Here is a 24432-nt window from a genome sequence, read left to right on the forward strand (position 1 = left end):
AATATCATCAGCTTTGAGTTTTGTTATCTCAACTATCACACTACAAAAAGACTGGCACTGTATCTCCCATGGAAACTTCTCATTATAGTGATGCATCATTACCCCACTCACCCTCTAGTTACTTGTGCAGTGCCTTTAGAATTGCAACTCAGAAAAGCTCAAAGGAATGGTCAAGGTTCAGTTATTTTGGCAACCTGCTACTGAGAGACCTGGGAGCACATACAAATTACCTTTATTTCACACTGACACTCTGATCAGGTGTTTTGAGGGTACCACTTTCTCAGTCTCATAGGTAGGTAACCTTATTCTACAAGTGTTAGAATTGTAACAGCATCCAAGCACCAAAAGCCAAGCACTAGCTCCAAAGATGTATTTTATTTTATTATAAAGCAGATTTTTTAGGCATTATTTCTTTTTGTGAACATCCACTGTGTGGCCAGCAAGTCCTGCTTTGAGGACACAGCTGTTTGATAACAAAGATTTACCACTAGACCATAATAATACAGATGCACAGAACAAGTGCTGCTTAGACACCGAAGAGCAAATGGTCTAAACTGCAACCAGTTCAAACAGATATGACCAAAAATACAAGTACAGCTCCAGCCCAGCCAGAGCAGCATGCACAGAAGTGGAGTCTTTCATATCAAAACAAAGTTTGTATTGGGCATCCAGGAAAAACAACCAAAAAAAAAAAAAATCCCCAAAGCAGATTTGTATCAGAACCCTTTCCCTCTCCTTTTAATGCTACTTTGTAACTGTCCCCATTTCACATCACAGTTGTGCTGTGGTGCACTAGTACTTTATGAAAACCAGAAAAATGACTGAATGTAGTGTGACATCATAGTGAATGGCTGACAGTGATCATTTCATGGATACTTCATCCCAATTCTTTCATTCCTTTTCCAATCGTGATCCTCACCCCAGGAATTTGACTTTCATTGATAGGTGCATCTCATTCCACATTGCAGATTTCCCACGTGTTTGGTACCTGAGCTCAGGGTAGTAACAAGGGTTTCTGGATGTCATGTGTGCTCCTTGGGTGTGTAACAGAGTCCCAACACTCCAGCAGGAACTGTGACTCACATACTTTCTGCCCAACATGCAAGAACACACAGAAGGCATGCTGATGCAGTGTAAAGAAAAGTTCCAGCATTACAACTCCTTGTTCTGGTTTCCATGTTGTCCAATACTGATTGAGGAAAAGTGTATTTACAAGACTCATACACAAATATTTGCATTTGGTCCTAGGCACCTGATCGGTACTGACAACCTAAACTAAAATGGAAAATTTTTATTCTGGTCCATTACAGCCTTAACTGTAAACTCTTCAATTTGAAGGTGTGATCTTCAAAAAGGAATCCAAACACTTCTGTAAGAGTATTTTCCTATGTACCACTCAAATCCATGAGATTATAGGATGGAAAAGCCTTCTACATAAGCCCCTTAGTGGAGTTATCTGACAAGGGTCTCGTATCTAGATCTACAGAAACAGACAAGTAACATCCATTCTTTCCACTCTTTTGTGGTAATGAGACTCAAAATTCACTAGATATGAGTAATCAGATAACATCCTGATTGCTACGAGACCAGAATTCATTATCAGGGAGAGAAACTTCACTCTAGCTAAGAGCACAAGCAGATTTGCATCTAAGCAGCCATAACACTTATTCCTTTCAGCCAGCATCAGAACTAGAAGTGCAGCCACTAATGGCAATAAAGACTAATTAGAAGGCTTTACAAAGTCAGTTTAACCAAGTTTCAAAGTAGCAACTCTTAGGCACAGGTTCTGGCAGTATCTGGATTTACCTGAGTTTTCTGCTTGCGGAGGAGAGGTGGTGGGAAGGGACACATTCCTTTCTTACATAGAAACATGAAAACAGTCTCAAGCCAATACTCAACACCTGACAAGGTCTAGTGTAGTAATTACAAGACAAAACATCTGGAATTAGAGATACCATTTAGTAAAAAGAAACAACTGCCTTTCAAATCTGCCATACTGAGAAAAACCCCTGAACACATGAAACACCGTTTGTGCTTACAACTGTAATTATGGAACTTCAGATAGATGATAGAGAGGTTTTTCTCACCATTACTGCAAAGGAGCTGCAAAAACAAGTTAAATGGAAAAAAAATCCCTTCCAAATATTCATTTAACAAACATTAATTAAAACCTGTAAAGGCTTCAGGTTTCTAAACGTAAAAGGGGCTCAAAAAAATTTCAGGAGTCATTGAACTAAATCCAAGTCAGAAAGCTGACTCTCCTAACACATAATTAAAAAACAATTTTCTTAAAAAATTTTTTTGCACATCTTCCTCATCAATTTATAAAATGCAAACAGTATGCTAGAAAAGTTTGAACATAAGGGAATGTGCTTTGGAAACATTATTAAAATATGTGTTTCTGTAGAATGACACTATCAAGTTTATGATACTTTTTTTCCCCTGACTGGCTACACTTTGAGAATGTCCTTCCTCTCTTTCCTGGGTCCATGAGAAGCTAGGTTTAGAAAAGAAGAGCTCCCATACTGCCAACTTCACTCTGTTCCTTTACAAAAATTTCAAAGTACTGATAAATGATGGTGACAGCGAGCAGAATTCCAGTTCCAGAGCCAATTGCCCCAAGGAAGTCTGCCAGCACAGAGAGGGCACCGATACAGAGCCCACCAAAGGCAGCAGCTGTAGGGATGTACCTGTAAAATATGAAATGAGAACAGAAAAGGGGCCATTAAAGTTTGCTCAGGATAGTACCAAAAAAAGTCAATGGCAGAATATTCTCTTCTCTTGTGGGTCTGCAATCAAAGGTAAGGAACATGCAATAATGCCAGTACACTGGGTTAAGAAAATAAAATGCTCAGCCTGACTGGAGAAGAAAAAAATGCTGCACTAAAAGGAGAAGGTATTACAGTCCACCATGTAATTATTCACAAATATTAAACTTATGGCTACTGGCTCTTCAAATCATGTGTAGGTGACTGAAATCCAAAGGTACAATAACATTTCTGTAACACAAAGGGTACATAGGTCCTACCCTTCAACCTGAAAACCTGAACACATCAACCCTTGCCCACCTCTGCATCTAGGAGATTTAAGCAACTACTTGTTTTAGAAGTAAGGTCTGCATGAAAGCAGTACTCAAGGCTAATAATACACAAAAAAATTACAGTAGGAAAATACTTCTGAGTCAGTTTGAAGTGGTAAAGTACACTGAAACTATTAGATACCCTGAGAAGAATGTGTGAATGAAAAAATAGGAAAATAAAAGGTGCAGAATTTAAGGCAAATTCTTTAAATGCAAGGCAAAAATAAGCTGTACTGTACAAGTCTTCCATTAATGAGATAACGTTCTATGTCTCATGCATGCAACATCAAAGCTGAAATATCTGTGTTCTAGGATCTAGAAAATGGAAGTCAAAGCAAACTTTGCCATGTGTTTGCCCAGAACACTTTGCATGAACAGCCAGTGAATGTGTAGCTCACCTGTTGAGCTCATGTACCATTGAAGTTTCTCTGTGGCCTCGCATTACCATTTGCTGTTCTTTCAACTGCTTGGCAACCTGCATTGAATCAAGAAATGGAGCAAGTAACTTTAGTGTCATTTACCAAGGCCATGGAATGTAGTACTGTGGGAAAACAGAAGCAAGACATTTCAGTACATGATGGTGGGGTTGGGTGCTTTTTGTATTGTTTAAAGTTTTGGATTTTGTTTTACATTATTCATCTGAGTTAAAAATATCCAGTATTTTAACTTCAGATAAATTACAGTTGGAGGCATTTTTCTACCTGTCAATTATACAAACCTTTCTGGATAGTTCTAGTCCTACTGAGGAAAGGAAAATTTGGATACTGGTAGGCTCTCATACACCTAATTCAATCCATGTTTTGCCATCTACCCTCGTCCTGATGAGGGTTTCAAAGATGTTGCAAAATCATTCCTTGAAGTGTTAATTCCATTTCACTTTCCTGCATTCAGTTGAGTCAACTATTTCTTTGTGGAGCCACACTAGAAACTAGACTTAGAATCCCTTCTTGGAACATTATTCTTGAACTGGATTTCTGCAGTTGCACAGGGTTACAGCAGAGCCCTGCAAACACTTTACTAACAACTGTGGGTAACAAACTCTAGCAGGGGAACATAAAGGTGCTCATCACTGACTCCATGCACTGAGAAAACACACCTTCAGATGAGTAAGCTGCCAGTTTTTGACTACACAGTGAACATTTAAGCAATGATTTATCAACTTTCATTTCTGACATTTTTTGCATGAACTTAAAATAATTTTACTTAGAGTCTTTTTAGAGAGGAAAAAGTACTAAAGTGTTAAAAACTGTCTGTTGGTTTACTCTGAAATAAAAACCTGATTGTACATGGCTGTGAGTGCTCCCCTGCATGCCTGAGAAGCACCAAGATGCAAGTCCAAAGCAAGAGAGTGCTCACACTGTTACAGTAACTGTGCAATTACTTATTTGTTAAATAATGGATTAAAACCATTCCATATGGCTGCCAAACTTCACCTTCTACCCAAAACCACACAATACAAATATACCACAATGACAGCTATTTTCCATTTTGTTTTCCAACTCCAATTTCATGATGATCTAGTTCCTAAATGTTAAATATCTGGTAGCAAATGGAATTTTTGAGAAGCTAGCCTCAGGTACATTAATGCACTGCACTATATTCTCCACTGTCAGTGCTCTCAAGTGAAAAATAACAAGCTCTAGTTAATTTTCCCACAAAGGTAGCTCAGAACTCTGTGTCAGGAATGGCTGGCTGCGCTTTACCTGCAAGTTTTTAAGTGGCAATTGCCCTGCACACAGTGAACCTGTCATGTGGCACTGAAAGAGTTTCTACCTCTCCTGTTACCTTTCCTGCTCTCACACTGATCACGTGTCTATGTTCTAAATATCCTAATTCCAATGAAAGCAATTTAAGTTTTAATGATAGTTTGAAAAAGCAGTAAAGAAAACAGGAAAAAATTACCCCATTCTGTCTTTCCCAATTAAGAAAAGACACAGTCCTTGTTTACATAAACAATGAATATTACCAACAGGATTATCAGAACAGCTTTTCAGAAGAAAGTCAGTCTTATTCTTACAACAGCCCATCTGTTTTCATCATGTGAGCTTATAATGACAATTTGTCATTTTAAACTTACATCTTTGGCAGAGGAGCCAGAGACTTCAATCCATGTCTTAGAGAAGAAAGCACAGGAGCCCAACATAAATACAATATAAACAACTGCATGTACAGGGTCTTCCAGCACTGAAGAAAAGGACTCTGGAGGTGACAGGTAATAACAGAGTCCACCAACTGGATAAGCACGAGCAGGGCCTCCAGATGATGTGTCCTGGAAGAAGGAAGCAAGCAGTCAGTTACCAATCTTCTCACTACTTTTAGGCCATTAAGCCAAGTCTTAGAAAAATTTGTATCACCTTTGTGTCACTCTGCATCATTACTACTGCAGCAGCACACACATTTACATTCACCACAGCAAGCCTCATATGCTACCATTAATTCAAAAAAATTACTAATTTAGAAGTTTCAGTGTGCATGACCATCTATCAAAGTGTGACTTAATATTCAGAGACCACCTCTCCAACCCCACATTTCAGTGGTGTCCTTGTAAAGGCATATGCAAGATGAGAAGGAATACTCACAGACCAGGTGCCCAGCAGGCTGACCAGCAAGTTGCCACTGAAGCGGGCAGAAAGCATCTGGGAGATGACATACAAGTTTGACACCAGGGCAGACTGGAGAATAATGGGAATGTTGGAAGTATAGAACAACTTGATAGGGTAGGTGTTGTACTGGCCCCGGTAGCGAGCAGATTTGATAGGAAGATCCACTCTGAAGCCCTGAAAAGTTTTCAGAAGAAAGTCTCCCATTACATCTGGACATGAGCCCATACCAGAGATCATAAACTGCAAGTGCAAGGCCTTGACAGCAACAGAAGAAACCTGCAATCATTTTGTGCAATTACAAGTACTCTGCCCAGAGGGCTCTCCTCTCCATGAGAACCCTTCTGCAAAGGGTCTGCAAACCTGCATGGCTGTCTAAACACAACACCCACACACAAGAAGGGATGAAAGATTTAGACATCAGAAGAAATCTGAAGTTTCAAGAAGACTGAATAAAGCATCCAGGAAAAGAAACATTAAAATTTCCTATATTCTTCAGCAACAAACAGTAAGAGACACACAGGCCTAAAATCTTCAAAGTATTTCTCAGTAAAAAGCAACAGCATTTGGGTTAGACAGTATCATATGTACACATGCATCTGGGGTATTTTTATTTGGGTTTTTTTTGTTTCTTTTTTCAGAGACCAAAGTAAGTCTCAAGTCTTCTGTGTGACTACAATAAGTGTGGAAACTGATTAAGAGAAGGCAGTGTATAATGAACATCAAGATGTTGCAGGTACGAAAATGAGCCTTGTGAATACATCATTTCTTGTAGAAGGAGGCAAATTTCAAACCTACTTCCATATAGTTTTACAACCCTCATTATTCCAACTGACCTGGAAGTAAATGACAATTGCAAAGACAAAGATGGTGGCAATCAGATTCATCAGGTTGGGAAGATTCTGACGGTAAAAGGCCTCACGAAGAGCTCGGACTTTGTCCGTGCGAGTAGCCAGAAGATGGAACAGAGCAATGATGGCTCCTTCAAATTCCATGCCTTGGAAAGGAAAAATTGAGCTGTTATTATCTCTAAGCTTCAGTGTTTTGTTCCATTAAGCATACTTCTCAACTACAGGATTCAGAAGGGGATTTCTCTGAGCCTTTTGCATCTTGAGCATATCTCAGGTTTTTATACTGTCACCCTTCATATCAGCTATGTTATTTCCACAATTATTTTTTTTTAAATCCCCTTGTAGTGGTCTAGAAACTAAATCATAACCCAGCATGGGATATCTTTATTGTCTCTAGAAACAATGACAAGCACCAAGTTCTTTCTTTACTCCTCCTGATCTAAAAAAGAGTAAACTTACAGAGAAGCATCAGACTTTCTAGTGTCAGTTGTGGTTGAGACACAAGTTATTGTTCAGATTAAAGCAAATGGCATAACCTCACTTCTGTTTTCTACTATACAGCAGCAAACAGGATCATCTTCAGTGGAGTTTGGAGAATAAGGAGTTTAAGGCAAAGTGTAAATAAAGGCAAGAAGCAGAAACAGCTAATATTTGGTCAGTAGGTTAGGCAGCAACCATAATACAATGGCAATCTACTACTGCTGACTTTTAATGAAGGCACTATAAGAAAGTAAGACATTCAAGTTCAGGAAATATATTGTGAGATACTACAAATTGAGAAAGAAATGTCTTTGTGCTTGCACTCTGCACAGCAGCACCTACTGCATTAGCAAGATTCACTGCACAGCCAAGATGGTAGCAACACCATTTGGCATTATGTTAACAGTGAAAAAAAAAAAAAATTAAAGAAAAAAGAAAAAAAAATAAAGATGTTCCCCTTTTGTACAAGCTATTGGTAAAGAAAACAGACTGTGCCATATTACCTCGCCCAGTGTTCACTGTGGTGGGGCTGAATGCTTTCCACACAATGGTCTCACAAATATTGGTAGCAATGAAGAGGGAGATACCAGAACCAAGACCATATCCTTTCTGGAGTAGCTCATCCAAGAGCAGAACTATCAAACCAGCAACAAAAAGCTAGAGAAAAATAAATAAATAAATACAGCATTAGCTCCATGTCTTTTTCATTTTGTTAAAAAAAGAAGAAGCAGGTACACTTGGGCCTTTTTTTTCTCTGCATGAGGGACAGCCTGTCCATAAAGCTGATTTTTTTTATCCTTTCAGGGGAAAAGCAAGTAGAGAAGACTAGAAATTACCTGGATTGTGATAAGCAAGCAGATGCCAGCACCCATCTCAGATGGGTCTCCATACATTCCAGTCATTACATACACAATCGACTGTCCAATGGTGATGATCATTCCAAACACTACAGGATAAAAAGAAAAAGTATGTATTTGTCCTGGATATTTATGTCAGCAGGTAATTAGAGAAATAGAAATAATTTCTTTGTAGAGAATCTTGGTTTCAGCTAAGATGGAATTAATTTTATTTGTAGTAGCTGGTAGAGTGCTGTGGTTTGGGTTTTCCAGGAGAATAATGCTGATAACAGGCTGATGTGCTGTTGTTTTAGTCGTTGCTCAGCAGGGCATACCCCATGTCAAGGACTTCTCAGTGTCCCCTGCTCTGCCAGACAGCAGGTGCACAAGAAGCTGGGAGGGAGCATGACCAGGACTTAGGATGACCCTAAGTGGCCACAGGGATATTTCACACCATCAGGAACATCAGGCTCAGCACACCAGCTGGGGGGACTGGCCAGGATCACTGCTCAGCAACTGGCTGGGCATCCGCCAGCAGGCGGTGAGCATTGTGTTGTGCATCACTTGTTTCTCTGAGGTTTCATTTCTCTCCTTTTTGTTACAGTTGTTGTTATTGTTATATTGTACTTTGTATCAGTTATTGAACTGTTTTTTATCTCAACCCATGAGTTTTATTTTATTTTTTCCAATTCTTCCCACAGGAGACAGTGTGTGCAAGACTCCTGTGTGATACTTAGTTGCCAGATGGGGTTAAACCACAACATTTGGGAAGTTTAAGTCAGAGGATGTTTAAATTCAAGAGCAAGTTAACTTTGTTGTCAGAAATTCAGAACTGAAAATAGAATTTTCACACATTAATAATATTACAAACAGCTGAGAAACAAACGCACTTAAGAGCAAGTAGGTTTGGTTACCAAAGGCAGTTTTAGATACTGAAAAACTCTGAGGGTGTTAAGATATTACTATAGCAATTTATGATTTTTTCCAGTACACATATCAGTAAATAGTGTACAGCATCAAACAGCTACAAAACACACCATTTTTTCTGGAAGTCATCATCAACTGACCACACAGACCCCTTATTGATGAGAAAGGCCCATGCCTGGAGCTGCAAGGTATAAACAGCTACAACCAACACCTTAATCACTATGAAATACTCAGATTAACACTGACCATCACAGTTCAAAAGTTGACTCCACTGTCTCTACATTGCTTCACTTATCTGGGGAGATTATAGCAGCAATGCCAATTGCACTGACACTTTTCCTTTCCACGCCTCTCAGAAGCTTAACAGCCAACAAGGCAGAGAGCTGTCAGTAAAAGACCAATGAAATACAGGTATCTGCAGCAGGACATGACACACATCATGACAGAAACCCTCTGGTCCAACTGCACCATTCATCCCATGGTAAATTCACACCTTCCACTGCTAGGGAAAGATACTCTAAACCAGCAGTGTTCAACATGAGCTGTTACTCACATTTCTGGGCTCCATTGAAGAGAGCTCTGTCCTTTGGGGTGTCACCAACCTCAATTATCTTAGCACCTGCCAAAAGCTGCATGATGAGTCCTGAAGTGACAATGGGTGAAATGCCCAGCTCCATCAACGTTCCTGCCAGACACAGGAAAAACAGTGAAGTTCAAAGTTAGTTTTTATCAACATTTACATCACAACAGAGATCTAAAACTCCAAATCTCCATAAATGTAGAAGTTATCAATGATTACAAAAGTTTTTTAGAAGTAAATTTGATATGTAGTACTCCTTAGAACCTCAAAAATACTGTGTTCACTGAAAAAGACCTTTGCTGTCATGAATGGATTTACTCTGCACAAAACAAAGTATGATATAAACTGTTAGCTCAAATTATATAGAATGAGAAAGTGAATTGAGGAAACTGTCATCATTCTTAATTCACAGCTGCATTAGAAAACCTCCCTAGGAAACAGAAATTTATGTAAACTCATAAATTTTAACCTTCATACCTGCATTAGAAAGCCTCTACAAGAAACTGAAATTTATAAAAACTACTATGCATTTCAACCTTCTGTGTGACAGACTCAAAGATGTAACCCAAGAAACCACAGCACTCAGGAAATACGATTTTGAAACACAAATCACAAATCTTGGAGATTGCAACAGCAGTAGTGCAGATAATTAGGAACTGTTTAAAAAAAAAACAACTCAATTTTTGTACATATACTAGATTGCATACAGTAAACCATAATTTTGTCCAGAAAGTTGTGCCTTTCCCAATGCCACACTGGTTTATGACTTTAAATAATATAGAAAAATTGCTTTTCTCTCTCCACTTCTGTTTTTATATTTATTACAATGAAGCAGAATCCAAGTCCAAAACCATTTCTATTCAAGCTAAAAAAAAATGCCCTCCTGAAAGTCTGGCCATACCTCTGTTTGATGCCAAAATCACTCTCATCCAGTAGAAAGGGTCTGCAGAGTCTGATGACATAATGCCAAACAAGGGAATCTGCATTTCCAACCAAGAGATTAAATTAGAGACTTCACACCATGCTTTAAACATTTCAGCTCCTCCTTGAAGAGGGAAGGAAACATACCTGGCAACATACTAAGAAGATGAAGAGTGTGATAGCTGTCCATAGCACCTTTTCTTTAAACTGAATCTAAAGGGAATAAACACAAAACCAAAAACCAACAAAAAATGATAAAGCTGTCAAGATAACAAGACCTAGTCCATCATGCAAATTTTCATACAGCACACTTGATTTTTTTGTGGAAGGACAAAGTATAGAACACCCTAAAGAAAATAACGTACTGTTCATCCCTTTCATCCCACATAAGACCAAGGAAAGCTACAAAGCTTAATTCAAAATTTAATCCAAATAAACAAGCTTATGTTAATGCAAGGTAATTCTAGTACTTCCACAGAAATGAGTCTTACATTTTTATGAGTAAGAGCTTATGATGAGAAAAAAAAACAGTAATAGGGAGCAGCTTATCTCAGCAAATAATCTTAGATTAAACCTTATGAAGCAAAGATTTTCAAGTTGTTGGTTTAACTTACTCTAGTTTACACTTCAGTCTGTACTGCCTTCAACATGTCATCATGCACTGCTTGACTTAAACAAATCTCCCCTAACACTTTCACATGAGATGCACTACACATGCACTCCACTGAAAACAACTGTGCCTAAAACTGCCATTCTCCCATCAGGGAAGAAACACCAAATCCCACAAATGCCAACTCTGAACATTTTATATCACACAAATTCAAACCTAGGAAGAAAATTTTATTAACCTACCTTCCGTTCTGGCTTTTGAATTTCAGGCAATATAACACAGAAGGGCTTGATCACTTCAAGAAATTTTACTGTATAGAAATAAGTTAAAAGACAAAGTGAACACACAGATTCATCCAACACTAGAAAAAGCTCGAGCTGAATTGAATGTGGACATTAACTTTATATAATAAAAGTCCCAGTTCTGGGGAATTTTTTGTTGGTTGGTTGGAGGTGTGTTTTGTATTATTAAATTCTTATCTGTTCTAATTACACAGAGATTCAGCTAGCACATTGTAAGTACAGTATGGACTGGGAACAGTATTAAAGAAATTCAAGCATTTTCCCATTTCACTGAGTAGCTGACAGCACCAAAAAAACCTCTGTCATTGCTTTACGTGACTTTGTCAATACCCCTGAACTTCTACTTCATGGTAGTTTCTTCCCAGCCTGATATTAGAGAAAAAAGTGCCTTGGGTATATATTTATTACTTTTGAGCCACACAGCTTAAGAATTCCTAAACATTTTTGGGCCATACAGCTTAACAGTTCCTACCCATGCCATTCAGAACCATCAATTTAAGTCAGTCTATAGAACATCTCATGCCATGAACCCCTCCTAGCCAAAAAGACACATCCTTACATCAGAAGTCTGTCTTTAGAATAAGCATGTAATGAAGAGGAGATTTGCAAAGTCACAAGTTCTCACATAAGCAGAGAGCTCTGAACTTGAAGAGTTAATTCTCAATCAAAGACAAATCTAAAGCTGCACCCGTATTTTGGACTGATCTGAACTAAGAAGAGTACAACAGTGCAGAACTGAAATTACTGGTGCATTTCCACATTTTCATGGAAGGCTGCAGCTTCAGCGGCAAGTTAGTAACGCTTTAAGACCAGCCCACAAAAGATATGTTCTTCATTTCAAACGATTATGTCTGAAAAGTTACACTGGACCGCGATACTCAATTTAACGCAAATCAAAGGTCTCTCCAGCATCTACAGCAATCGACTAAGATGTTTTCCAAGCAGCTTTTTCCCGAGGTTCGGGATCCTGCAGATCCACACTGATCGGATCAGTCGGGGATGCAGACACAGTGTGTATCTCCCTCTGACAATGTCCCTGGAAGGGTCATGCCCCAGGTGACATCCCGCCCCCGCCACCCCACACCGCGCCCGGCACCCCCAGCCTGGCGGGGCCGGGCGGAGCGCCCGGCACGGGGCACACTGCGCCGGCTCCTTCCCCGGGATGAGCTGCCGGCGCATTCCCGGCCAGAGGGGAGAAGCAAAGCCCAGCGAGAGCCGCTAAAGCGGGGAGTTCCCGGTACTCACTGCCCATGGCGGCGCCGGCCGAGCAGCAGCGAGCGGCGGCGCGCAGGGAGGGACACGTCAGGTTCCGAGCGAGGCCGCCCCCTTCCGCTTCCTGCCACGCGCCGCGTCCGCCGCCGCCGCGGCGCATGCGCCGGGCCTTGGCCGCGCCGCCCTCCGCCTACAACTCCCATCGTGCTCTGCGGCCAGAGAGAAGGATATCCTCCAAGTTGCGTGGCTTGCTGGGAATTGTAGTCCTGCCTCTCCCGCCATCTTCGTGTGGCGTGAGGCTGGCTCTTGTGGGAGGTTCTGTCGAGGAACAGCGTGTTTTAGCTACCAGAAAGCGTAGCGCTGGTTTAAGAGAGTCAACAGATAAATACATAAATAGACACTTAAAGTTTGTTGTAGTGGGATTTTGTAGGCCTCGCTCTGCAATTAGAACCTACTTGCACCGGGCACACAGTACGTTTGTCAGACAGTATAAAGAGTGGCTTTGTCTAAATGCCTCAGCTGCCTTTGGCCATCTAAAAGTGATATGTGTAGGCAGTTCTCTACGGTCGATGGAGATACAAATGGAGAAATACTCTGCTTACCTTACATACCTGGAGAAATCACTCTGCTTATCTCACACAAGTTTTCAGATCAGATAAATCATACCACAGAGATATTTATCTCTATTGATTATAGAGGGAACTAAGGTGACAACTTCAGCCTAGATACCTGTATTTTAGGTGTCTGATGTCAGCTACAGGTGTCAGTGTCCCACAGTCCCTGCCTGCCGGAGGCTGTGTGTAACACACCCAGATCCAGCATCCCGGAGAGATCCGATCAGTGTGAATCTGCAGGATCCCAAACCGCGAGAAAAATGTAATAAAATATGAAACATTGGTGAACGTGTGGAGCTTTGGGCTGCAGCATCAAGGAAGTCATGGGACATCCACACATCACCGTGTCACCCAGCAGCACCAGGAAGGGAAACGCTCTCACAGTGGCCGATGGTTTGAGGTGTTTCTTTCCCAGAACCACTCGATGAATGCCCCGTGTGTTTTCCAGGCCTCTACAGGGGGAGTTATCAGCGGTCTGAAAGGGAAGGTAAACAGAAGTCAAGCGAATGAGTAAATCATATAGAGGTGCTAATAGAAAGCAATTGAAGTCAGGGTATAGACTCTTATAAAATGTGTAATGGCTTCCACAAAATCTCCCTGATAATTACTGAGCACTTAGGTATGTTTTGTCTGATTATTTAATCCCTGCTTTTCTGAGATTAATTTAAAAGACCAGCCCTAATACCAGTGTAAATTTTTTTTCTTTTACTGTTTCTTTTATTGTTGGACTATATATTTACCCTTCTTCAGGCTTCTGAAACCATGCATCTCATCTGTGAGTTATTGAAGACATCTGCCAATGGGTGTGAGAATATTTCAGTTCTTGTCCAGGATTGCTCATTTCAAAATGTCCAATTACTGGTTTTAATCCACTCATTTCTAATTAGAGATAAAGCAGCTGCTTTCCAACTGACATGCTATCTTGCAGAATTGGTTTGATAAGATTAAGGTAAAATAGCAGTGTGGACTCTGTGCTGTTTTATCAGAGCTGATGAGTAGAAAAGGGAGGTCCAGTGGTTCTGTGGAACTCTGGTGTGACAGCTGCAGCCGGCCTGAGGCTGCCTAGATAAATTTGGCCATAACTGACCAGTCCCCAGGTGAGCAGTGGTGGGATGGATTCGAATGCAAACAGGGAACCCCAACCAATCCCATTCAGCCCTGAATTCAGACACACCATGGGCCAGGGAGCTGGGCAGGGCTGAGACCCCGGCCAGTCAGGTGTGTGAGTGTGGGAAATTTGGAGCCCCTATCAAAAGGGACACCCAACAATGAACTCCAGCTGTTGTCTCATGAAGTCGGTGTGCTCAGCCCTGTGCCTGTCTGAGACCCTAACAGAACAGTCTAGATAGGGAAGCACAGCAGGGATCACAGGGTTGATGGTAGAAGCATGCAATAAGATGCCAGAATTTGCAGTCACACATGCTTTTTGTGCTGGTAAAGTTTGTCTGTGACATAAGAATAGAGAAAATATTTAATAGTATTTAATAGGCTGTTATTTGCCTGGCTCACCTGTTAGACTGCTTGTGTTCCTGTTTTTTGGGTTTTTTTTTAAATTTTAGACAATAAGATAATTTGGTTCTCTACTGTAAAAAAATGTGTAATTACATAGAGTTGTCTACTTAGGCAGGATGAAAACTCATTAGATTTTGCCTACCTCTCTATTTTGTCCATTCTGGGCCTGAACAACTTCACATTTTGGTGAAGAGGGTACAGTCATACAAGTGCAATTTACCACTGAAGTTCAGTTCTAGGTAGAAAAAATGGTTGCTGAAAGTAAGCTTTCCTTGGAACTTACAGTGAAAAAAGAAACTGTTATGCCAACTACAGTAAAAAAAATACATGAAGAGGAGACAAGTTCAGCTCCTTTGTATAATCAGGTGTCACTCTGAAGAAGTGAAGAGCAAATGAAACTGAAGATACAGTTCTTGGGGCATTATTACAGTAAAGCCATGTGAGACACTGAGTCAAATTTTGGCCTGTTATGACTCCCTGATCTTGACAGTTTATCCTGGGGAACTCTTTTGGCATCCAATTGCAGAGAGTGTGACATAAATGGAATTTTATACACTAGGGCTGATTTTTGCACTGTTTTGGAAGCACCTACTACTGCAAGAGAACTCAGTGTGTGGAGTGGTGCCAGCTGGTACAACTGGAATGATGATGATGAAGAGGAGTAGGATAGCCTGTAATTAATAAACTGCTCTTTAGAGAACAGCAACATCTGAGAGGCAGACGTAGATTTAAAACAGCTTGTTCTTTTCATGTTTTGCTATTCTTCTTCCAACCAAATCAGTCTCTCTTATATAACCAAGCTAATCCTGCTTCAGAAATAATTTAGTAATTTAGGACCATTAAAAAGATTAGTATGCACTTACTGACACTGAAATTTTTTAGCCAGTGTGTTCCACTGTTTCACAAAGTGCAAATCTTCAGCCTTTAGTGCAAAATTATATATCTCAATATACCTCTATTGCATTAGTGCAAAGCTGACATTTAATTACTGCTTTTCAAATCAAGCTTTGCTCTGTAGCAGCTGACTACAGATGCTGGACTTAATTGTGCTGAATTGTACCCTGATGCAAGCAGCAAAGACTACATGACTGCTTCAATAGCCAGAGGTAAAAAGCAGAAAATGGGGCAGAGAGTAGAAATGGGAAGACCAGCATAGATGAATTTGTGTCTTCCTTTAAATGATTCCTTTTTGTTCTAGTCATTGCTTGCAGAAACCAGCTACAACCTCTCACTGAAGAAATCGCATTTTTCACGCCTGTGGCTTGCTCACGCCCTGTTCCCACACCAGTACATTTTATCAGTGTGTCAAGAATTGCCTGTTGCACTGAGTAAAAAGGCTTTTCCTTAGCAGGGAGGATGAAGGAGTCCTTCCAGCTGTTGGGATCCTGGTCTTACAGACCCTGTAGGCTGGGATGGCCAGAGGTCATTACAAAGCTATTGTTTGTACACTCCTGTGTGAGTGCACACATGCACACATGGATGTTCATCTTGCAAAACAAGGCTAGTTCATATTTGTAGCTTCAGTCTGCTGGAGGGGTCCTGGACAGCAATAGCCATGGGCTAGGTCTGTTTAGCTGCAGTGTTTATATTCAGCTCTCTGCCAGTAGTTGTCTGTGTAACCACAAGGTGGAAGAACTGCTTTATTTATGGTGCCTTCTCAGCTTGCATGAAATGCACACAACTGTATAGGCAAGTTTTATTACTGTCATTATTTAATTGTCACAGTACATCAATGCCCAAGGGCCACTTTCAGGACCAGAAGTCTTTGTGTTAAGTGCAATATGATACAGTCCACAGGTCCTGCAAGGAGCTTCCTGCAGACAGACCCCTGGGCCCCACACAGTGCTTTGGGAGGTCACTGTGAGCTCTCTGCAGAGTACAGCTATACTGTGAATCCCCTTAAGAGATCATCACATGGGGAGCTCCATGGGATCCTGCTCAGATGGAGCAGCTGCATCTCCAGTGCTCTGACAGAGTGTTCCAGGGACCAACCACAACTGTGACATACTTGACGTCCCCTTTGCCTGCCACCCCCATGCTGTCGCTCAGGCTGTTTGACAGGTGCTTGTTAGATGTCCCTACAGATTTATTTATGCAGGTAGATGGGCTCTAGAGGTGGTAGCAAGGTCACTAAGTGGAAGGTCATGATCTGAATGACAACTGAGCACAGACATAAGGATGACCTTCAGGAAACCCTGGGTAGACAACAATCTTAAAGTAAATTGTTTGCTGCTAACCTAAAAGAGACAGCTGCTAGCTCCTTTAAGCCAATAGCCAGATTCCACTGATTTCCACAGAGCTAGAATTTCCCTTGTAGTCTGTAATCAGGAGACAATCTCCCAGCTTGCCTGAGGAACCCCAAACAGCTGCCAGTTACAAGTGGTGTTCCCCAAGGTGCTACACTGGGGCCAGTTCTGTTTAATATCTTCATCAAAGACATCATCTGGTCAAGGGGGTGGAGGGAACCCTCAATAAGTTGCAGATGACACCAGATTTGGTGGGAACGTTGATCTGCCAGAAAAGACACTACAGAGGGATCTGGGCAGGCAGGACCAATGGGCCAAGCCAAATTGCATGAGGTTCAACGACTGTGAAGTGCTTGGCCCTGCACCTGGTTGTTTCATACCTGTGCCCACTTGGAAAAAAAATTCCAATTTCAATATCTAAAATGAGCTATCCAAACTACTAATTAAATAGAATACATCAAAGGAAGTAAGCTTAACTTCTCCACCAGACATAAGTCCAAAATTGAAATGCACAAAAGCATTTCCAATATCATTACTGGGACGTGAGAAGTTAACTGAATATCTTGCTACTGCTTTGCACAAAATGTTTTGAGTCCTGAACTCCTGTTATGACTCACACCCCTGTTTCTCAATTTTGTTCACCCAGGTGCTCCTAGAACATCATTTTATCCCATGTATTTATGGCAATGCTTAATAAGGTATCTAAAATACTGTACAACACTGTTCCTTTAACGAGCCGTGCTCCCAGCTGGCAGCATTACAGCAGTGCTTTCTCAATAATGAGGAGCCCGATTTCTGGCTCTGATAAAAAAGACTTTCTATATAACACACACTTTGTGTAGCACAAAGAGTCAGTGGCTAAACCCTGATCTTGTCAAAGAGCAACAACAAAACTGCCATAGGAGTACTGTTTCATCCTGCATCTTCACATGAAACCTCAATATTTCAAGTAGAAACAAAAGGTAAAGTGTAGTTTTGCAATGAGAGCAGCACTATTGATTCAGAAAAAGCTCTGTAATAAAGCTACCTTCTGTTTGCTAAACCATGCCATGAAGGGGACAGATTATGACAAATTATGGTAAAATTATGCAGAGCAGCCAACAAGGTCAGACAGATACTTACCACCACCAGTCTGTGCAATATGGGCAGTTGAAATATATGCAAGTAGAATGGAGTGGTTTTACACCCATCCCTGAGAGATGCAGTGTTGGTGACAGCTGGCCACAGAACTCCAGGCTAGATTGATAATGGCTGGTTCTCAGCTGACAGCCTGCAAATTGTTCCTGTTCATGATGAACCAACAGGTGAGTATTTCAGCAAGACTGAAAGGCCTACAGCTAATACAAGGTTAAAGTCTCTGTACCATCTAAATGCTTCCCATGTACTCTCTTCCAGCTTCTTTAAGCTTTCAGAAATCTTCAGCATGTTTATTTTTAAATGTTAAACTGATTCTCCCCCCTATTGGTTATTTTTCAAGCCCTACTAGTTTTTCTGTGGCTTATCTAACTAAATTCTGTAAAAATTTATAATAGAGATAACAAAACCAAATGTTTTCATATCTCTTGGAATTAAGAACTAGCTTTTACTTATATGATCTGTTTTTTTAGTCATCAAACTGTTGACCTGGAACCATTGTTTAAAAATAAAAACAACAGAAGACCAACAAACAACAGTGTTTGGAACATCAAGGAAAAAAGTGCTTGTCTTACAAATAGTGATTCCAATTTCCCTTGAGGGCCTACAGACTAGTAACCAGATACATATAGCTCTGATAATGGACTAATTTACATAAAAATCACCGCCAGCTTGATTGTAACATTCCCCATGTGGAAATTGGCCAGGGCTGGAAATCATCGCTATTAACCTGAGAGCCTTTACACCTTTGCAGAGACAGCTTTTGGCACAGAGCCTTAATTTCATCTAGAATTTTAGAAAGCATTAGCTAAAATACCTTTAGTGCTGCAGCTACATTAGACCTGTATTTGGGAATGGAAACATACCAACAGAGGAGGCTGTTTGGTTTTCAAGTCAGCAAATCTGACCTGAGACTGGATCCCTCTAGTCCAGCTGGAAAGTTCTAATGGTACTCAAATAACAACGTGAACATTGGACTTCTACATCAGCTGTTGTTTTTCAAATCAATGTTTGGATATTGAATTTGAATAACCTCATGCACACAGGGCTATGGAATTACATTCCCCTCGTGCACACAAAGCTGTACTGGTGGGGGGCACACAGAGTGAGGCTGAGCTCTGCCTGTAGCTGCATAGCTTTTTCATGCAAATTAAACATGTAATACACTGACATTTCTGCATGCAGTAATTATCATGTGCATACTTGAAAAGAAAATGCTGTACATGTAAAATTCTGCTTTTGATCCTGGAATAGAACTGATTTCTGTTTATTTCATAGATATTTGAAGCTCTTGCTGAATAATTCTGTGATTCTTTCAATTTTGATCTCTTGACAACATCAGCTTTTAAATCCAAACTCTTTGTAAACTACCTTTTCAGCCACTGTCTTTTTCTTTCTTCTGGAATTCTGAGCAGAAGCAGAAATTCATCAAGTAAATTATCTTCCTGGCTTTAAAACCAAAGCTGAAACCTGAGCTGTTCTATTTGGTATGTAGTGAATGGGCTTTGATTTGATTTTTATTGTATTTCATTCAAACTTTATTATAAAACATCTCCCAGGGACACTTGCATGAGAAACACTTTGCAAGTAAAACAGCATTGTGTTTCCAGTCTCCTATTTTTAAAGGTTATTGTAACATTTTTGTCATGCTTCCTTATCTCCATAATAATCCACAACTGCAGCAGTCAGGTCATGGAGCTAGATGTCTCTGTAGGTTTTTCTAATGGATTTTTTTTTTACCCTACTACAAAAGGGTTTCAATGTGTCATTAACCCAGTGCCCAGCACTTCTGCAGTCAGACTGTGAGCTGTCCCCAGGCAGCTATATTTCCAGTATTTTCTGACTCCAGTTTTGTCTCAGCTGATTTACTGACATGGAATTTGGTGTAGATTTGAGATCTGTCAAAAAACTATCATGGTTTAAATTGAGCGGATGATCTTTATGGATGGTTTAACAGTGGTTTTATGTTGATCCTAATAGCTGGTTCCTGTAGAATTTATCCACCTCTATTTTTCAGTGGAAAGATGGTGACTTTCAGCAGATGGATAATTTCAGGTTTGGATTCAGGCTGTACATATAAAAGATTTTCTTGATATCTCTTTCTTCATAAAAATTGCAGTTTATATTCAAAATAGGTATAAATTACAATATATCACTTCTTTTTATTGACTTTGATTACTATTTATCTCTCAATCCCAGAGAAGGCTTTTTAAAATACTAACATTTAACAGACTTGGTTTCATCCTGCTTCTATTTCCATCGTCGGCCAAAAATCCTGCTGGGTCATATCCTCTGAGTAGACATCCCTGTGGATCTCCAAATGCACTTTATTAAATGCATCCAGTAAATCCAGTAACAACAGAAATATGATTAAATACACAGTGAACACATGGCTCCAAAAAAACCAAGTTATAGCTTCACTTTGAATTTTTATTTACAAAGATTTACTTTCCTTGTGAAAGTAGGCCATATAAATCTTTATCAATATTTACTTAGCTCAGCTAGGGAAATAAAACAGTAACTACACCCTGATCTGTGCAATATCAGAGTAGTACAAACACATTAAAGTCCTTCTTAAATGCAAGTGGGCAGGATGCTGGCCAACTAGGAAGAGCAAGAGAATTGCTAACACGCCTGAGTTTTACAGACACATGCCAAGAGGCTTAGCAGCCTTTAGTGAACATCGCTGTTACAGCAGCTTGCCTGAAATAAGAAACAAAGAAATCAGATTAAAGACTGAGCTGCTTAGGGCAGCAGCATTAGTATGGCAAATTTCCTGGCAAGGGAGCCGTGATTTTGGGCATCAGATGGCTGCTCCATGCTGCAGTGCTGGGTAGCAGTGGATTCCTCATCCCTTCTGAAAAACACAGAACAATAACTGTCAGGAAGGTTTTATCATCTGTGAATGCTGGAAAGAGGGAAAATTTCCTGTCCCGTGGTTTTGCTCATCTGCTATTTAGCATCTTTGTGTAAGAGCCCAAGAAGCCATCAAGCAGTAAGCTATTAATGCACTGGCTATGACAAGGCTTTGGAGCAATTTCAGCCTTTGTATAGCCTTTGAGTGTTTGTCCCCTCAGAGCTGGCGTTACAGTGGGCTGGCTCCAGAGCTGAGGTGAATGCTGGTGCATCAAGGCATGCTTTGATGAGTGAATTTTTAAGTGGCAGTGCTGGCACAAGCAGCTGCTGTGCCACACATCCCTCAGTAAGCACTTGTTCTCAGTGCCTCTCTCTGTGTTGTGCTGGTATAAGCAATTTGTAGCTTTGTGGCAACATGGACTACAAAATGATCTGGCTGCAAAATGCTTTTTCAAATCCTGCAGATGAACTACAGATTTTGTCTTTTTTATGGTCATTTAGGAGTTCTGACTGCAGCATGAGTGAATACCTTAGCTGGCTTCAGCTGAGCCTGATAATTAATGAGAGCAGTGAGCATGTAACAGCTTGGGCTTCAGCATGGGCTGTCCAAGCCAGCTAGAGATCACACTGAATTGCTCTGACAGCTGGCACCTGCACTATTGAATCTTCACTGGTAATCATTACATCTGGCTTGGGTACATCTATTCAGCTTAAAATCACATCTCACAGCAGCAAGATGGCCATAGCTTTGCCTAAATGGAGGTGTGTTCCTGCTGACAGAAGAAGGGAGATGGAATCAGACACCTTTAAAAGTCACTTTTCTTCTTACTTTTCTATCTTCTTACCTTTCCCTGTACACTTTATAGTGTACCTGTAATCAGGTAGTTAAGTGGGCAACACAATCTTAAAATGTGTCATTACTGAAGGATGCTCAAGGAATAAGCAAATTAAGAACCCCTAAAGCTTTATTTAGTTTTATTTAATTTAGTAGCTGAATTAAAGTAGATGCCACATCTTTTCAGCAATATTGTAAAACCCTTTTATGCATATTCTGCAGGTGACTCCTTGGATGCAGCAGGGCCTTTTAGTGGCTAGTTAAATCAGTCACAGATTTGTTACAGAGCTCCCCAGGGAGCTGAAGCTTTCCTATAAAACATCTAAATTTGGGACTCAGTTACCCAGTAAATCTACTACAGTTCTGCAAAGCACTGTCTCCTTTTTTTTGCTTCACTGCAACTGTGTCTAAGTGGCATATTTTATTAAATCAGATCTGCTTTGAGAAAAATACAGTTCATTCATCCTTCTAATTACTACTGTTCAGATTTAGCCTCAATTAGTGACCTCTCAATTTGCTGAGATTAGTTCTGCCTGTGTACAAGTGAGATTGGCTATGAAGGTACATGTAATAAGCCCTACATTCCTTCTTCTATTTAACACATCAACAATTATATATGTGGTGTTGCTTTTCTACAAAGGAGTAAATGAAATGCTCTTGTTGGCTGCAAACGCCCAATCTCTCCTTTCTCAGAAAGGCTCAGTTTCTGAGTGCTATGGACAAATGTTACCGAAATTCAAGGAGGTGAGAGCAGTGCAACAGTGTTACTGTTCTACCACTGTATAACACTTTCTGATATGTGGATCTCGATATAACATTACAAAGATGTGAGCCACTCCCTCTAAACACACGGATACAGAGCTACAAAATGAGTGGTGATGCATTATTGTAACTGTTTCACATGGGTGAACCTGGGTCTCTACAGACCAGATGCCCAAGTCAAGTAAATGCAGCAATTGAACTGAAATTACACCCCAGAGGTCCAAATTTCCAATCAGTGCTCTAGATACAAGATCTCCCTGTGATCCTCCTCCTCATACTGGGAAGCCTGGAAAAGCCTATTGAATGGGTATTATAGCTTTTTATGTTTGGATTCAGCAGTTGTTTCAGCCACATTTGAAAGGAATGAGTCAGGAATTTGTGTATGTGGGAAGTGGTTTCCTCTCACATTACTGCATGTATGGATGAAATACTTTTCCTCTACTATGAACTTGCTGAATGAGAAAATAAAGTAGTGCAGCTGACTGGCACTTCAGTGGCTGTACTTGGACCCTGATAATGAAAAGCCAATGGCCTTGGGAGACTGGTTTGGATAATGCATCCCACAGTAAAGCTGGTGAAATCACTTGCATTATTATAAAGAATGACTAGAAAAGGACAAAGTGGAAATAAAATAACAATATTAAAACCTGATAAATTAGAGACCCTGGTTTCAGCCAGCCCAGATTTCTTTAGTAAAGCCTGGCCTGGCTGAAAACGCAGGAGGAAATCTGGCTTTAAGACATGAGCAGTAATGCAATAATGAATACGCCTCCCTCTGTGCTTCAGGCAGTTTTTGTAACAACCAGTGTTGAGGAATCAAAGCTAATGATAATGGCTTGTGCCTGCAGTCATTACAGCCGTGGCACACACAGTATGTGAGGCATTTAACATCAAACTCAGCAGCACCATGCAGTGAGATGGCGACAGGGCTGGGTGGAATGCAGGTCACCTCCCAACCCCGGCCACAGCCACAGGATCTGTGGCACTGCAGACAGGCACGCTCCATCTGGATGTGAGAATGAACAGCAGAATTTGGGCTGGGGATAGAACCTGCCCAAAAATGAGTGTCCACAAATCCAGGGAGCTGCTCTGATCTTCCCTTTGTCCTTCAAAGTTGATTTGATGCTGGAGTGATAGGCTTTTGTACGGTCTGGAGCTGGTGAACACCCCGAGTGGCTGTTCCCAACATCTGGGGAACTGAAGGAGAAACAAAGGAGTTTAAGGACTGGTCAGATAAGTGGACTGAGGAAGAAATGGGATTAGGGGAACAGAAACAGAAGAGACTAGCATAAAGCTTTTGAGAAAACTCTGAGGAGAAAACTTTGAGAAAGAAGTTTGGGAAAACTTCTGAGGAGAGCACTACAGCCACCAAAAAATGGGAGAAGGAGACATAGGGGAGTACTAAAAGATTTCCCCATTTATTCCTCAGCTCAGCAGGGAATTTAAGGATCTTTTTGACTTCAAGCCCAGAATAGTTCAAATTATTTAAAGTCCAACACTTTTTTAAAAGTACTTTGATGAGCTAGGCAGAAGACAGAGTTTCCAGGTATGTTTTATAAAAAGAATCTTACTGCTGTTAGTAAAGAACTTCTAAAAATAATGCTATACATATGTATATAAAATATATAGGACATTGTAGAACACTTAAAGATAAGGTTTGAAGGTAATTCCTTAGGCAGGGTAGGGCAGCCTGTCAGGAGCCACAGCTCCACACCATGCTGGGTCCCTCTGCTCCAGCAATACAAACACACAGCCACAGCCTGGCCTGTGCTGTGGGTGCAGCCAGGGGTGATGAGTGAATCACTCCATCAAACATCAGCCAGGGCAGTACACACTGAGACATTCCCCAAGAGAGAAGGAAAGTGTACCTCTGCTTACTTTCTATGAATATTTTTGCCATTTCCAAGTATTTGCTTTGCTTTCAACCTCTACACATCAAATGATAGTAAATTGCAAATGTACTAGTTCCAGCTGAGCACAACTGGGGGTGAAATAGCTTTCCTTTGAAGCTGGAGCTACAGTCCACTTGAAAAACTTTAGGGAGAGCTACAGACATTTGCAAACGAGAACTGAAT

The 24432-nt window shown here is 40.6% G+C and overlaps 1 protein-coding gene across 1 annotated transcript; it reads right to left on the reverse strand.

Annotated features, from left to right (window-relative positions):
* Positions 1-355: 355 nt before the first annotated feature.
* SEC61A1 (SEC61 translocon subunit alpha 1) lies at positions 356-12573 on the reverse strand. Its single transcript, XM_015641193.2, has 12 exons — positions 12432-12573; positions 11127-11194; positions 10422-10487; positions 10255-10333; positions 9327-9458; positions 7847-7956; positions 7514-7667; positions 6516-6676; positions 5659-5856; positions 5157-5348; positions 3478-3554; positions 356-2690 (listed from the first exon to the last, which is right to left on the reverse strand). The coding sequence occupies exons 1-12, from the start codon at positions 12556-12558 to the stop codon at positions 2504-2506; spliced, it is 1551 nt and encodes a 516-aa protein (XP_015496679.2). The 5' UTR covers positions 12559-12573; the 3' UTR covers positions 356-2503.
* Between the last annotated feature and the right edge of the window lie 11859 nt (positions 12574-24432).

Source organism: Parus major, chromosome 12 (assembly GCF_001522545.3).
Source record: "Parus major isolate Abel chromosome 12, Parus_major1.1, whole genome shotgun sequence".
Lineage (NCBI taxonomy): Eukaryota > Metazoa > Chordata > Aves > Passeriformes > Paridae > Parus > Parus major.

Bases quoted from the DNA above. Each gene is read 5' to 3' on its own strand.
- SEC61A1 (XM_015641193.2), bottom strand. From the start codon at position 12,558: ATGCGCCGCGGCGGCGGCGGACGCGGCGCGTGGCAGGAAGCGGAAGGG. The intron at 6,677-7,513 runs GTAATATGGCAC...TTCCTTTCCAAG, and splicing joins CACAGTGAACACTGGGCGAG to GCATGGAATTTGAAGGAGCC. The intron at 3,555-5,156 runs GTAAGTTTAAAA...GATTCAATGCAG, and splicing joins CTGGCTCCTCTGCCAAAGAT to GTTGCCAAGCAGTTGAAAGA.